The 12,587-nt window shown below is 35.3% G+C and overlaps 1 protein-coding gene across 6 annotated transcripts in view; it reads right to left on the bottom strand.

Moving 5' to 3' along the window:
• The window catches only part of stk31.L (serine/threonine kinase 31 L homeolog), a 56,196-nt gene that overhangs the window by 25,172 nt on the left and 18,437 nt on the right, over positions 1 to 12,587 (bottom strand). For all 6 annotated transcript variants that reach the window (XM_018242149.2, XM_041565975.1, XM_041565976.1 and 3 more), the window contains 6 exons: positions 11,733 to 11,912; positions 8,600 to 8,716; positions 7,364 to 7,483; positions 5,851 to 5,982; positions 3,673 to 3,774; positions 1,830 to 1,910 (listed from right to left, as the gene is read on the bottom strand). In XM_018242149.2, coding sequence (XP_018097638.1) covers positions 1,830 to 1,910; positions 3,673 to 3,774; positions 5,851 to 5,982; positions 7,364 to 7,483; positions 8,600 to 8,716; positions 11,733 to 11,912 — 732 coding nt within the window. The remainder of the gene's footprint in view (positions 1 to 1,829; positions 1,911 to 3,672; positions 3,775 to 5,850; positions 5,983 to 7,363; positions 7,484 to 8,599; positions 8,717 to 11,732; positions 11,913 to 12,587) is intronic.

The raw sequence follows: 12,587 nt of genomic DNA, 5'->3' as shown, positions 1-12,587 counted from the left end.
GAAGCAGCATGGAATGTAGAATTTTAGCAACCAATCAATATCAGCTCAATTATCAACTCAGGGAGTATTACTGAGCAGGGTCAAAGAACAGTTGGTGACCCCCACCCACCCTTATGCAGGGATTAGACACTGCAATACTGGAACATACAGTAGAACTTATGTAGACATGGGCTTGCATCGTGCTGATTACTTTGTGTTTGGATCAAATACTATAATAGCTATTAAGCCATTTGTTCCTATGAAAATCTAATGTTAAGTATACCAAAATGGGTTTGCAAATATGCTACATAGCTTGGGTGGTTATTTAAATTAATCATTCCCCATCCTCATGGTGAAGAATGAGTATAAAGAAAAAACATTTAAGAACAATACCTTTGTGTGGGTGAGGGGATGATTCTGTGTACTTTAGTGGAAGACTGAAGGAAGGTAATTATTATAGGAAAACGCAACATGTGTTATTTCCTTGTGCACTCTCCCGGTAATACAATCCAAGATATACAGACAAAAACATAATTGAACCTGTATGGGCTACATTACCACTTGTGATACTTTTCAGCCAAATGCCACCTCACTTGTAACTTCTGTAACGCTTTCAGAAAGATTGTTTGCTCTGTCACAACCATTGTGATTGGATGTCTGTGACTTTACTACCCTCAAGGGTTTAAATGCCAGGGAATTCTCTACCACTTCAGTTGAATTGCAGAATGAGTGGTGAAATGTTTTCAAGAAAAACTCTAAATGTCCAGTTGCCTTTGACTAAATTCTACCAGATACTGTACTTCATCATACTGAAATAAGACTTTTTCTAAATATAATCAATTACAAATTCTAAATTGTCTCTCAAGTAATCAAGTTGCTCTTCACTGTCTTTCCCTCTGTCTGTTTTCATTCTCTCTTAATGCAGGAGTTGGGAGTCTGATTTTGAATAACAGTTAAATCCAATATATCTTTTAGGGAGGGTCCTTTTGCCTAGAAGATGTATTAAACTTGATTATTGCAGAAACGATACAGAATGTTGAACTTATTGTATTTAGAAAGTTTTTTATTTCAGTATGATGAAGCTTATCTTAAATTTTCATTTTCACAATAGTTCCCCTTTAAGTAGACAACAAACAAGGCATTTTATCATTGCTCAGAACTATAAACAACATCCTTTGTTAATTCTAAACCAAAATCAAAGTTAAACTACATAAACCAAAAATTGGAAAACCTAAAATAACATAAATATTAATTGAACCTGGTATATAGCTGTAGAATAGCTATTAACTACAATCTGAATTTAACTTAAGTATTTATTATTTTTATAATACACAAAAGCCATGAATATCTTGTAAATTATATCCTTATAAACGGTGAGTAGTGATGTCATCAGTTATAAACGGTGAGTAGTGATGTAATTTCTGTCACATGACTCACTAAAATTTGTGTATTATAATTAATAAAGTACCCCCAGTTGTAAAATATGAGGATATTATAAGTTACCTCGGAGTTCCATGACCTGTATAAAAACACTCGGCCTTCGGCCTCGTGTTTTTATATGGTCATGAAACTACTCGGTAACTTATAATATCCTTATATTTTACAAGAGGGGGTACTTTATTCACTATATTATTTATTTTAAATTTTATTATTTAATTGCTTCTATCATATCCTCCTTCTTAGATTCTATATCACTATTTTTAGTGCTTGTATTTAAAGTTATCAGGAGTCGACTCCAGATACCCTAAATTGCTTCCCCAGCTCTGTCTGGCACTTAACAATATACTGCCAATTTCAGTAATAAACAGATTATCCAACACTATTACAATCTCATCCCAGCTTTTTCTTACCATATAGTTTAATATTCCTGCTTCTGGATGAATTAGAGGCAGTTCAGGAAACCACTTCTGGACCAAACTGCTAAGAGTCCTCTAAGACATTAAAATAAAAAGTTGGAAAGCATTAGAAGTTAGAAGAGCTGGCTGTGTGTGTGTGTGTGTGTGTATATATACAAAACTTAATTTGCTCAATTTTCTTGTTGTCTTCTAAGTAATTGCATGCAAAAATACAAAACCTTTAACATTTCCAGTGCCCGTAAAAATAGTATGATATGGGACCCGTTATCTGGAAACCAGTTATCCAGAAACCTCCGAATTACAGAAACGACTGTCTCCTATAGACTCCATTTTATTCAAATAATCCAGATTTTTAAAACATGATTTTCTTTTTGTCTGTAATAATTAAAACAGTAACTTGTACCTGACCCCAACTAAGATATAATTTGATCCTTATTGGAAGCAAAACCTGCCTATTGGGTTTATTTAATGTTTACATGATTTTCTAGTAGACTTAAAGGGGACCCGTCACCCAAAAAATTATTCCAAATCATATTTTATTGCATTTGTCAAGCAAAATTAACTTTAATTAAACTATATAAATTATTTGAATCTTGTTTCCTTCGGTCTGAGAGCTCATAATTATAGCAAGCAGGCAGGTGCCATTTTGTGGACACTGCTATTATGGCAAGCCTTGCATCATCTCAAAATCTTGTTTATGCACCAGAATGGGGGGGCATGATGTCTATCCCCATGTTCTGGTTACACAGTTGAATAGTAAAGCGGGGGAATGTGTGGAGAGCAGTGACATCTAGGAAGTGCTGAATGGAAAGTGAAAGTAATTGCTTGCCCCACTTCTATGCCTAAGGCTCTGCCTGCCATTGTCACATCCGTTTTAGATATTCTGTATAAAATGTAAGCATTGTGAATAGCTGGTTACCAGGATGCAGCAGCACAGGATACTACATTACACTAGTATTTATTTGCACTGTACCGCAAAAGCATACTGTATGTGGGAAATGTTCAATTCTGGAAAAAACACATACTTTTGCTAATACCGACACTTGAACTGGAGTTATTTCACCTTGGAGTGCCCGCCAACACTGCTATATTAGAACAATATGCCAGTAACGGACATCAATTCAAAATTGTAAATGGTTTTGAAGTTATTAGTACATGTAATTGTTATTTAAAGCAGTAACCGTCTGAGCCTTTCTATTCTTTGCTCTGCTGTATCTGAAAATGTAGCAGAAACAAATGAAATGGAGAACTGACTTCTGAGTGGACAGAACAGAAAAGGATAAACAGAAACTGCATTCAATTGCAATTACAGTAAATAACTTTAGAAGCTCTGACAAATTTTAGATAATACATACAGTCTTAGAATTAAGCTTACTTTCATTATGCAATAAAAATGTAGTGGAAATACTTTAAACACTACAGCATATAATGCAGAAACATTATTTGTGCTTCCCCACCTTTTTTGGCAACAGGCTGGGTAAAGCCCTTTCCAGTTTCAGCATGATAATGCAAATCATACAAAATTATATTGCCGAATGGAACCTGCTTGTATGCATATATTAAAACTTTATCTGTACATTATCTGTCTGTATCATGGGATTATTAACTGGATACCTACTGTATTGTCAGTCTATGGCTGCCTCAAGGGTGGGCTTGAACTTTAAGCAGCAGAAAAACCAATGACTACAGCACAGACATATCCATGCTGAATATTTTTTTATTAAGATTTACAATGAAACATTATTATACTCCCTTATGTGGGTACTGTGTGCAAGTCATTCGCTGCCCCATTGCACTTTTCAATCAATAAAAAATACAATCTAATAGATAAACTTACATATTCTTCTTGTTCTCTGAATATTTCAGAGAAAATTGTGTTTCTCAGCATTCTGATTTCCTCCTTTAGTTCTGCTAGAATTGTTTCATTGCTTTCCTCAGACTGCAAGACAGAATAGTATCTGGAATAACTCAATTTAACAAAGTTTTTCATTTTAAATACCGTATATACTCGAGTATAAGCCGATCCGAGTATAAGCCGAGGTACCTAATTTTACCTACGAAAACTGGGAAAACTTATTGACTCTAGTATAAGCCTAGACACAACTACAGCCCTGTCTCCCAGCAGCGCACCTTCCGCCAAAGAGACTCCCCCAGCGATCGACCGGACTTCTTTGCAAAGTTGATGGTGACAGAGAATTGTGCAGAGAGTGCTGTGTGTCATAAAACCATCACTGATCTTTCGTATAACCAACAGATGGCGCTGTGTGATATTGCCATCACTGTTAATCCTTTATTCAAGCAACAGATGGCGCTGTGTGATATTGCAGTTACTGTTATTCTTTGATATAACCAACAGATGGCGCTGTGTGATATTGCAGTCACTGTTATTCTTTGATACAACCAACAGATGGTGCTGTGTGATATTGCAGTTACTGTTATTCTTTGATATAACCAACAGATGGCGCTGTGTGATATTGCAGTCACTGTTATTCTTTGATACAACCAACAGATGGCGCTGTGTGATATTGCAGTCACTGTTATTCTTTGATATAACCAACAGAGGGCGCACTGTTATTCTTTCATAAAACCAACAGAGGGCATTGTGGGATATTGCAGTCTCTCCCCAAGTGAACTGTTGGTATAGGAATGATTAAAAGTGACTGCAATCTCGGTTACTGCCCGCTGACCCGAGTATAAGCCGAGGTAGACTTTTTCAGCACATTTTGGATGCTGAAAAACTCGGCTTATACTCGAGTATATACGGTACTCATGACAATTTACAAACAATTCAAATTAAAATTAGATTGAAAAACTACAGCTATTCATCATGTAAGACTTCTATACATATGTGTAATTATGATGCATATTAGGTCAGTTTAATTAAGGGCAACAGTAATATTAGATATATGGGTGTTATTTAAAGAAGAACTAAACCCCCTGTACCAAAAACCCCCCTTAACTATGTGCCATTGCCCCCCTCACCGCTCTCCGCACTGTGCATTAGTCAAAAACAACTTCTTATAAAAATCTGAGCCTAAAATGCAGAGCAGGAAGAACTAAAAACTTTTTCTGCTACTCTGTTTTGCGGCCCAGAAGACCAATGGAAACAGTTACAGCACAATGTATCTCTGTATTCCCATTAGCAATTACATTAGCACCAAGGATGCAATTTTTTGCATGTTCTCATGGCTCTTCGCACAGAGTACTCTGAATGAATTGTGATTTTGTCCACCTTCTTGTAGGGCTATGTCCCATGAAGGAGCCATTCTTTATTCTCTTCCAGTGTACTAAGGTCCCACTAAGAACATTACTCTCTATTGTATGGTGAATTGGAAACTTTCTCCATGCTGTCTTCTATGCCTACAGAAAGGTCTGCATCTACCAAATATCATTTCTATCCTTGCTGCTTCTGTTCTTCTTCCTAATCCTACAGGTTTACTTAGCTATGATGTATTCTACAAGACGTACACAGATATGACTGCCCATAATAATCACTGCTATTACCCTACAGAAACACTTCCCTCTAGTTGTACTTATCCAGACTGCAACCAAAAATACGTTTTGGGAACCAAACCATGACATCTGTTTTTGTTAGATTCAACTTTTGCATATACTGTAGGGTCAGACTTATAAATAAATAAACTGTTAACCCAAAAATTATTTTGGGCAATATACATCCATTACATAATTTATAATGGTTTTAAAGGTATTTATAATTTAATTTACATTTAAATTGGTTCTTTTCTTGTTTTTTTCTCCGCCCAGTTTGTTCTGAATAAGGGCACAATATAGTTGAATCTAGCTGATTAACAGACCCGTATAGAAGCATAGAACATATGTATATTTATTACACAGCATTTGAGATGATATTTTTCCAGACACCCATTAGCAAATATTATTGAATTGTTCGATTAACAACTCACACTACCACTCCACTATCTCAGTCTGAGTAACAGCTTTCTCAGTTTTTGTTGTAGCACAAAACATTGTCGACATTTCTAAACAATTCACATACATCTTCCATACTGCTTCTTTCAACTAACTTCCACCGGAGCTGAGATTTTAATCCTTTGATGGTCTTCTTAACGGACATCAGTTGATTGATGTTCGGACTGCGATGAATCCATTCAACAATGCTTTTTTTGAACTAAAACAAAATATATAACCAATTAAATGACATACCAGTTAAATAATTTTTAAAGCTTTTTTTTTTTTTTTCAAAATTAGTTAGGAAAAAAGTCCTATACATCTCATAATAATTCCTAGGATATTTACTGTGAATTTCTTCACTAATGGCTTCATAAAAAGCACACATTTATCTTTACAAATTTATATGCACATGTTCCAAAGACAACCAAGTCAATGGTCAAAACTTAAAATCTGATTAATTCTCTGGCAAACACAATGTCTTATACCTTTCTTTACCATATCCAAAAAAATCATATTTGTTAGAAGTTGAAGGGCTAAACTTTGGCTCCTTTAATCCTATCTCAACCTAAACAGTATGGTCACATCCCCTCAAAAGTAATTTTTAACATCTTGCATTGATGCGATAGAAACAGGTTGAACGGGCTAAACTAAGCCAAAGAGCCCTGCTCAGAAGATTCCTCATGCTATACACATAGCACTTGCTTAAAGGGGTTGTTTACCTTTGAATTCAACTTTTAGTATGATGTGAAGAGTGATATTCTGAGACAATTTGCAATTGGTTTTCATTTTTTATAATTTGTGTTTTTGAGTTATTTAGCTTTTTATTCAGCAGCTCTCCAGGTCTCAGTTCTAGCAATCTATTTGCTTGTGTCCAAATTACACTAGCAACCATGCATTCATTTGAATATGAGGCTGGAATATGAATAGGTCTGAAAGAGGAGTAATAAAAAGTAGCAATAACAATAAATTTGTAGCCTTTCAAAAAGCATTTGTTTTTTAAATGGGTCAGTGACCCCCATTTGAAAGCTGGAAAGAGTTAAAAGAAGGCAAATAATTAAAAAACTATAAAATAGAAAAAAAATTTAAGACCAATTGAAAAGTTGCTTAAAATTAGCCTCTCTCTCACAGTTGGTGTTCGAAATGTTGGATTATTTCAATAAATCTTGATTTTTTTCACAAGTATTCCCGTTGAGTGCGGTACTATTTTACTTTATAAATATATATCATATTTTGTTCAGCAGATTTCCAGTTTGGAATTTCAACAGTTATCTTGTTACTAAGGTCCAATTTACCCCAGCAACCAGGCAGTGGTTTAAATGAGACACTGGAAGGTAAATAGAAGAGGGCCTTGAATAGAAACATAAGTAATAAAAACAATACAATTGTTGCCTCACAGACCAAAAATAGATTTCTGGTTGCGGGGGGTCAGTGACGCCCATTAAAAAGCTGTAAAGAAATTGAGATGAAAGCAGATAATTAAACAACTGTAACAAATAAAAACGAAGAGCAGTTGAAATACAGATATGTAAAGTTCATTGAAGCATGAAGTACCCTTTTTGAGATCTATGTATAGTATAACTAGTAACAGTATAACTTACTTCAGTACTAGTTGAATACTTAGATGCCAGAAGAGAGATTAGATGAAGTTCCTCATGAATACACTGTACAACCCTGTTGTAGGCATGTATTATAATTTGCCTGTCTGCTTTGTCGTGTTCCTGAAAATGAAAAACCTGTATCTTAGGGAGACATTCTAAAGGTTTAGTGTTATACAGTATATTGTGTTCAACAGCTGCTAAAACTCCACTCAAGATCCTCTGTGTGTCTTCCTAAACTGCCATTATCTCTCTTATATTCTTTGACCTATGACTTGTTGCCCCCCCTATTTTGTTTGTCTTCTCTTCCTAATAGACTGTAAGATCTTCAGGGCAGGGACCGCATCCCAACTGTATATTGAAGCACCTAGCACTGTTTATTTTATAATAACTATAGCCCTCTTTGTGTTTATGCCTGGTAAAGCACTACTTACATTTGTGATGCTACATAAATATATACTTTTCTCATACAGCACAAGCAGCAGGAGGTAGTCCTCCTACTGTCAGTTATTGAGAGCAATAACTACTGCTTGTTTTAAGGGTGCAGACAGTTGTAAGACAGCATGAGGGCACCCCCTGCTATAAGGAGGAAGCAAAAAAAAAATTTTGAGCAACAATACCTATATAACCAGAGGGTGTTTGTATCTCGCACAAGGATCAATATAAAGAACAATGAAGAGAAAATATCAACAACTTATACTAACTGAAAAATGAATGTTGTAAATGCTCATATCTCTTATTGAGGGTTAAATATTGAATGAAAATGAATTAGCGTGTTATTTATTTATACTTATTTTCCATAAGTATCCTAGCACAAGCGAGGAATTGAGGCAAGGAGTGAGCCAAACTTGCATGGGAGCAAAGTATAAAAGGAAGGTAAATGTCCCCTTTAATTAGTTTTTTAGAGAAAGCAATCCATTACTATTATGAAAGTTGATACCAATTCATCTGCCAAATCCATAACACTTCTGAAATACAAATTAGCTGGTTAAAAACTGGAAAGGACCACATCCATAACCCTTTCCCCACTGGATTCTTAAACCTTCTCAATATATATTTGCATTTAGACGTAAGGAAGATATACCATGTTGTTCCCATACACAGTACAATAATCTGCCAGCACAGTCTAGAGTGGCCAATATTATCCCATGTACGGTTAGATTAATCCACCTGTTTTACTCTTCTCATTTATTTAGATTCTAATAAAATCTGTGCTTGAAATTATCTATATTAACATACCACCAAAGAGACATCCAGTTCCTTGGATACATGGGACTCTATTTGGTCCAATGTTTCGTCAATGTTTCCTACGACTTCAGAAGATTCTAATGAGGTCTCCAATGACAAGTCAAAAAACTGTGGAGACAAAGTGAATGCAGATAGAAGATGAAAGATATCACAAATAGATATTTTACTACAGGTATGGAATATGTTATCCAGAAAGCTCTGAATTATGGGAAGGACATCTCCCATAGACCCCATTTTAATCAAATGATTAAGATTTTTTAAATGATTTCCTTTTCTTTGTAATAATAAACAGTACATTATACTCAATCCTAACTAAGATATAATTCATTTGTATTGTGTGCAAAACAATCCTGTTCGGTTTAATTGTTTAAATCACTTTTTAAGTAGACTTAAGGTATGGAGATCCAAACAACAGAAAGATCCCTTATCCAGAAAACCCCAGACTTCAAGCATTCAGGATAACAGGTCCCATACCTGCAAAGTAAAAAAAGAAATAATGAGGTTGATTTGAGTTATTTACAGTATTCATGTGTAGGACTAATATGCTTATAGTTGGTGAGAAAACCTTGAAATGGTATAGAACAAGAATTTCATCTGATCCTTTAAAGATTAACAAAGCTGCTCAAGGGTTTCCTCATTAGAAAAAAACATATATCGCAAATGCAACATTTTTAAATAGCCCAAATTATTGACAAATGTATAATTATTTCCAGATGCACGTGTATAACTTCATGTGACTGTATAGTTTTTTTGTGGGCTTGCTTTTATGTGTATTGCTCATATATAAATTACTGCTGTGTCCCCCTATTATAATGCCACCACAACATGAAAGTGTTTTAAAGGAATGAAAAAATCATGTACTGTTGCCCTGCACTGGTAAAACGGATGTGTTTGTTTATATGAACTATAGTAGTGTTTCTGAAGCAAACTGCTGAGTAGCAATGGCGGAAATTGAAAAAAGGCTATATGGCACAGGTTAATTAGTGGATAACAGATAACACAATTATGTTCTACAGAGCTTATCTGCTGTGTAACTTGAGCCTATTGTCCTTTGAATGGCTGCCCCCATTGCTACACAGCAGCTTATTTATATAAACTATAGTAGTGTTTCTGAAGCAAACAGCAGTTTTACCAGTGCAGGGCAACACTGCATTGGATTTTTGTTACTCTAAAACAATTAAATTTTTTGATGTTACTGTTCCTTAACGAAATAAAACGATTGTATTCTCAATAGCTTATTTGCCATGCAAACTAAGCCCTAAACTATCTGCATGGCAGCAACCACTGCAAGAAATAAATTTGTCATAATGCTGATAGAATAATGAGTTATATGAACTGCGTTATTTTAAAGAGTAATAGTCTATTTTTGATAAATATTTAATTTACTGAAGTATAAATTGGAAACAAATTCATGGAAAGTAAGGATATCATATTGTAAGGTTTGTGGGGCATCACAATTTTTGTTTGTTGATCTGTGTGAAAATTATGCCAATAAATACATGTTGAAAAACATGAAATGTGTATTTTTTTGAAATAAGGAATCCATTTAACCATGACACATGAGTCCTTGATATGGGTCTGGGCACTGCACCTGGACCACCAAAGTGGTGAGGTACATGACATATTTGTTTGCACTGTTCAATTGATGTTGTGGAGAGAGGATTTCTCATATGTGAAAGGTCTGGGGCTAAACACCCAGGTGCACTATGTGGTGAGTAGAATTGATAGGGAAAACTCTGTAATAATGTATTCTTAAGACTGCTAATACGACTGGTTACCGTTTTCTCTGCAGCGGCTCAGAGCATTTATTTTTGGTACACAATGTGCAGATTAAGAGCTACAAATTTTACATAGATGTCAATTTAAAAATAATTAAGATTAGAGGAACCGTAACACCAGAAAATGAAAGTGCATTAAAGTAATGGAAATAGAAGGACTGTGCTGCACTGGTACAACTGGTGAGTTTTCTTCGGAAACACTACAATAGTTTATATAAACAAGCTGCTGCGTAGCCATGTAGGCAGCCATTCAAAGCTGAAAAAGGAGAAAAGGCACCAGATATACAATGGATAACAGATAAGCTCTGTAGTATACAATGGGATCCTCCAGAAAGTATCTGTTATCTACTGTGTATCATGTGCTTGAATGGCTGCCCCCATTGCTACACAGCAGCTTGTTTATATAAACTATAGTAGTGTTTCTATAGCAAACAACACCAGTTTTAACAGTGCAGGGCAACAGTTCATTATCCCGTCATTCCTTTAAAACACTTTTTGGTGTTTTCAGTGGGCATACATGCCATGCAGCAATTGCACAAAGGGGAAGCAAAAACAGGTTTCACCAAATGTACAGAATTTTCCATTCCACTTCCATTCCATACTCAAGTCTTATAAAACTACATGCAGTGTTGTACACATACCATGTTTTGTGGCCTCCAAATACATGTATGTTGCATATAGCTTTTTGGTCAAATAATCTCTTTATTTTCGAATGGCTTACTCTATAAATGATCATATAACCACTGACGTCATACTCTAGGCAGAAACTCTTTTGTTTACATAACTCTACCAATCTGTAAAGACCAATATGTATATCATAACTGCAAAACTTTTCAAACAAGAAAGTCAACCTCCAACTGAGCCTGTGCAGGCCAGAACAATGTCAAGACTGAATACTGTATTGGTATTAGGATTTTGTATTTTAGTACCCTTATTAATTACTAGTACCCCAAAGTTACGTTGTTTTGGCAAGCTAAAATTATCCTTTAGGAGAAATAAAAATTGGGTAGATACTGTATCTATTGGGTAGGTTTGAAAATCGTTATCAGTAGAGGAACACGTTGGTGTGTTCGTGCACTCCTCTTCTGATAGGTCTCTGGCAGGCCTATTGAATGGGTGGATGGCCAAATCAGGCAGAGATCCCCTCATTTGGTAACTTCAGTAAACGAGCGGGTCTCAACATGTATTGCCAGCTTAAGTCACTTCCTAATTCTAAATAAGTCTTCCTATAACTTTTTCCCCCTTGTACATATTTTAAAAGCCACAACACATGCAGTAGACATATAGCATAACTGCCTGAACAAAGTTACTGTTGCCTTTTTAAAAAAAATAAAAAACAGCGGTACCTCTTTAATGCTACAAAACCAAGATGACAGAGTTCCAAGAGAATTGTCGGTGTCATTTCTGACACATGTGAATTGCTCCATTTTGGCCTGTTTCCATTTATGAAAGTCATCAAACACTGCATCGGTTTCTTTGCGGTCACAGGGTGCTCCATAAACAGATTCAAGTGCTAACAGCAAGGCCTATGCACAGAACATACACAGAAACAGTGAGGCTGTGAGGGTTTCTCAAGGTTTTATTTTTTCTTTATTAACCACTCATATCTCATATGGAAGAATAGGATACTTCTGAGTCCCCCAAATACAGTTAGTTTATCTACATACCTGTTTAATATAAGTTGTTAAACCTATACAGAGACATGAGCTGCAATGGGTTTTTACAATTCTGACATTGCCATTTATCTAAGTCCCAATTTATCTCATTATTTTCTGGAAAAAAAATACTCAGACCAAATCCGCACAGGTTTTTCCCCTTATTTATCAATAAATTTTCCTGAAAATTTTGTGCGAGAGAAAACCTGAAAAATGCTTGAAAAAAACTAATTGTATAGATTTTTCGGATTTTCCACCTGAAAACCACAAAATCTTTGGATTATTGCACAAAACCCAGTGCAGATCAAGATATCTTCGACACTTCTAACATTTACTTATATGCAACTGTGCATTGATGCCTTCTCTCTCACATTAGGATTGGAACTTCACATTGATCAAGAGGAAATTATACTTTCTATTTTTTTGGAGGCAACTGCTTAAAGCCAGATAAGAGATTATTTTAAACTTTGGCCTCCTATATCCACCTCAAATTAAATACCTTATGATAATACTGTTGTTACACACTGCATGGTATTATTTGGAGAA

This window comes from Xenopus laevis, chromosome 6L (genome assembly GCF_017654675.1).
Source record: "Xenopus laevis strain J_2021 chromosome 6L, Xenopus_laevis_v10.1, whole genome shotgun sequence".
Classification (NCBI taxonomy): domain Eukaryota; kingdom Metazoa; phylum Chordata; class Amphibia; order Anura; family Pipidae; genus Xenopus; species Xenopus laevis.
Note: the sequence above shows the minus strand (reverse complement) of the source record. Positions and strands in the feature narration are given on the sequence as shown.